Source organism: Coregonus lavaretus, assembly GCF_964263955.1.
Source record: "Coregonus lavaretus genome assembly, chromosome: 15".
In the NCBI taxonomy this organism is placed as follows: Eukaryota; Metazoa; Chordata; class Actinopteri; order Salmoniformes; family Salmonidae; genus Coregonus; species Coregonus lavaretus.
The window spans coordinates 27,810,006-27,813,427 of NC_140002.1; the positions used below are offsets into that span (position 1 = coordinate 27,810,006).

At 49.6% G+C, this 3,422-nt stretch overlaps 1 protein-coding gene across 1 annotated transcript; it reads left to right on the forward strand.

Annotated features, from left to right (window-relative positions):
• The first annotated feature begins 868 nt into the window (after positions 1–868).
• On the forward strand, positions 869–2,640 carry LOC311142153 (class A basic helix-loop-helix protein 9-like). Its single transcript, XM_084177745.1, has one exon. It carries the CDS (start codon positions 1,234–1,236, stop codon positions 2,146–2,148), a length of 915 nt encoding a protein of 304 aa, XP_084033871.1. The 5' UTR covers positions 869–1,233; the 3' UTR covers positions 2,149–2,640.
• Positions 2,641–3,422: the final 782 nt, after the last annotated feature.

Genomic DNA, 3,422 nt, shown 5'->3' on the forward strand with positions numbered 1-3,422 from the left:
TGTCCTCAGGTGCTGCCCAGGCCTGATTTATGAGGATAGGGTTCCACAGGAGTCCCCCTAAATTATATGGCCTTTAAACCTAAAGCAGATAGAGAGAATGAGAAAGCGAGAGAAAGAGAGAGAGAGAAGAGGGGGAGGGAATCGAAGGGAATCGCCACTCTGGAGACAGCTAATTACATGGACAAATCTAACCCAAAGTAGATAAGAGAGTTCCTCTTCCCTTCTTCCCTTCCTCCTTCTCCCACATTGGTGAGACGAACTTAACACAGATTAGGCTGCTGTTTGATAAACACACAATTTGTCATGGACGTCCAGTGACTAATTTTCATGGAACTCCCCCATTAAGATAAATATCAGAAAACCCCTCACTCTACCCCCCGCACCATTCTATGCAACTTATGACTAGTAGGCCACAAAATAATAGGTATTTGAGGGGAAATAAATGCATTTGTGGATTTACATCGAAGTAAGCTTCATATATTGGAGCATCCTCGTAGAGTCAATGGCCTAGATATGGTATATTCAAAAAATAATCAATAGGTGGATGTCAAGAAAAAGTCATTCGTCATGCAAAAAATGAGCACTTTGCTTTTGCTTGTTATGTATTACAAGGCTGTGGAACTGCTGAAACACTTAGAGATCCTGTAAGGTATGAGAGGGAGTGTCTGTGGAGGAGGAGAAGGAGGAGGAGGAGGTGACAGCGCCATTTGCCTGGAGGGTGCCCATAAACCAGCTAGAGAGAGAGAGAGCACCATTCCTCATGCGTGACTGTACCATGTGACTGGAGGAGGAGGGCTGGCTTTAAAAAGCAGGCAGGGCCATCCCACGGAGACATAGGTAATCACAGGGCACCAGGAGAGGAGGAGGAGACAAGGGCTGTCAGGACACAGTACCCAACAACGTCCCGACTGACAGCTCCTTGAAAGACGCCACGGGACACATGACCCAACACCAACCCGACCAGCAGCCCCGTGAAAGACGCCGCGGAACACAGCACCCAACACCAACCTGACAGGCAGCCCAGCAGAACAAGCCACGGATCGACAGCAGAGGTTGTCCTGGCACAGCGACGGCAGCTTTACGAACACTCCAGGTACACGGCATCTAATCTAGAGGAACTACACAGAGACTGTAAAAGCTACAGACAGTGGCTACAGAGCAACTACTAAGAAGTCAGTGGTTACAGAGCAACTACAACAACAACCTTCACCACAGCTCCACGGCCAGCCAGTGATGATGATCTGCAGCAGCCTGACAGGGTCGGAGGAGTTCTCTGAGGAGGAGCTGGAGCTGCGCATTCTGGGTCAGGGGGAGGATGATGAAGGGAGCGACGGCAACCCTAGGGGCCCCTTCCAGGACAGCGAGGGCTCGGACTGCAGCCCCCCCAGCGACAACCCCGAGGAGGGCCAGGCCAAGAAGCGCAGCCGCCCAGTCCGCTCCAAGGCCCGCCGTGTGGCTGCCAACGTCCGTGAGCGCAAACGCATCCTGGACTACAACCAGGCTTTCAACGCTCTACGTGTGGCACTCAACCACGACCTTAGCGGCAAGCGGCTCTCCAAGATTTCCACCCTGCAGAGGGCCATCAACCGCATCTCTGCCCTGTCTGTCTTCCTCAGCTCCAACCCCCCCAGTAAGCCCTGCTCCCACCGGGAGTGCCACAGGCTGGCTGGGGGGCCATTGGCGGTGGGAATGGTGAGGACGTCACGGCTGGACCCGCCCAGGGTGACAGTCACTCCTCGCCAGGAGCCCCAAAGCTACGTCTCCTGGCACCAGGCATCACTCCCCCACCAGATACAGCCCCAGCAGGGCACCCACCCACACAGGCTGCCAACAGAGACACACCTCTACATGGACAGCATGGGCTCCTCGTGCCCCCCCTCACCACACTACCCATGCTACCCCGCCGAGGGCCAGTTGTACCCATCACACGGACACTGTGGGACAGGGAACCCCTTGGAGCAGCCGCCCAGCTCTATCAGGTACACCCAGGTGGGCGAGGGGCTGGGGTACCAAACGGGGGTGTGGGCCTCCTGCGCCCAGGGCTACATGGACACGTTTGTGGAGCCGTCTCCAGCCTTGGGCCTCCCCTGGCAGGTGAGCTACCTCCAGGAGACAGCAGGCCCCCAGCACAGCCTGTCCCTGCTCTGACACTAGGACCAGACACGTTATAGCCTAGCTATCCACCACTGTGAGACCTGAAGCCTGGAGAATAGACCAGCCAACTGTCCAAATTATCTCAGGGAAAAATAAAAAGAAGTGAGCTTCATGTGCTCTCACTGTTGCAATGGATTCAGTATTACAGTGCTACACTCTAAAGTAGAGCAGAAACACTGATTTAAATGTGTTATCTAACAATGTAAATTGTCATATGGCAATGTACATTTCAGAATGTTTTAAACATGTTTTTTTTATTTCAGATCATAAAGCCAATGAATGTTATTCTTATAGATGGAAAACTTTCAACTGCTCAAAACACACACTTCACTTGTCCAAAGTGTTGTGTGTCCGAATATATAGCAGCAATCCTCTTTACAAACCCAAAGAACCAGCTTATTTGAGTTTTCTATATTGCATTATTGTACTCATGTATATGGATGCTACAGCTTGTGTACTAAAGTTTTGAAACTTAATAATAAACCATTTTTGAAAAATACGACTTACGAGTGAGTAGGTGTTTCTGTCTCTGTCTTTGCAGAGAGTTTGTGCAGTTTGCATGAACGCTTGTGTGTGTGTGTGTGTGTATGTGTATATGTGTGTGCTCGTGCGCATGTTGATTATAGCCTTGAGGTCTGTACTCTATAGCCTCTATCTTCCCAGGGTCTCAGCTGACAAGGGTCCCTCTCCTAGCTGAGAAATGGGTTTGCTTGCCCATTCTTGTCATATTTCTAGAAAAAGAGAAGCCAAGGTTCTGTTTACACGCCAAAATAAAAGCTGAACCAATAGGCAGTGGTGCAACACCACCTCTTCTATTCACATTGTGGAATCATTGAGGAATGCTGGGACTAACGAATGTGCGTGTTTGTTTGTTTTTTGGTGTGTGCATGTGCATGTGCGTATGTGTTCATCAGTGGAGGCTCCTCAGAGAAGGAAGTGGAGGACCATCCTCCTCAGTGAATTTCATACAAATGAAAATAGTGAAACACTTAAAAAGTTTTTAGATAAAACTATACTAAATATATTCACGTCACCAAATAATTGATTAAAACACACTGTTTTGCAATGAAGGTCTTCAGTAGCCTCAGCAGCACTCTGTAGCGTAGCACCATGGTGTAGGCGGAGGACAGCTAGCTTCTGTCCTCCTCTGGGTACATTGACTTCAATACAAAACTTAGGAGGCTCATGGTTCTCACGCCCTTCCATAGACTTACACAGTAATTATGACAACTTCCGGTTCTAATAGTTCTAGTTGACTATGAAGTGAC

Excerpts from the sequence above, each read along its gene's own strand:
- LOC311142153 (XM_084177745.1), top strand. The coding sequence starts at position 1,234 with ATGATGATCTGCAGCAGCCTGACAGGGTCGGAGGAGTTCTCTGAGGAG.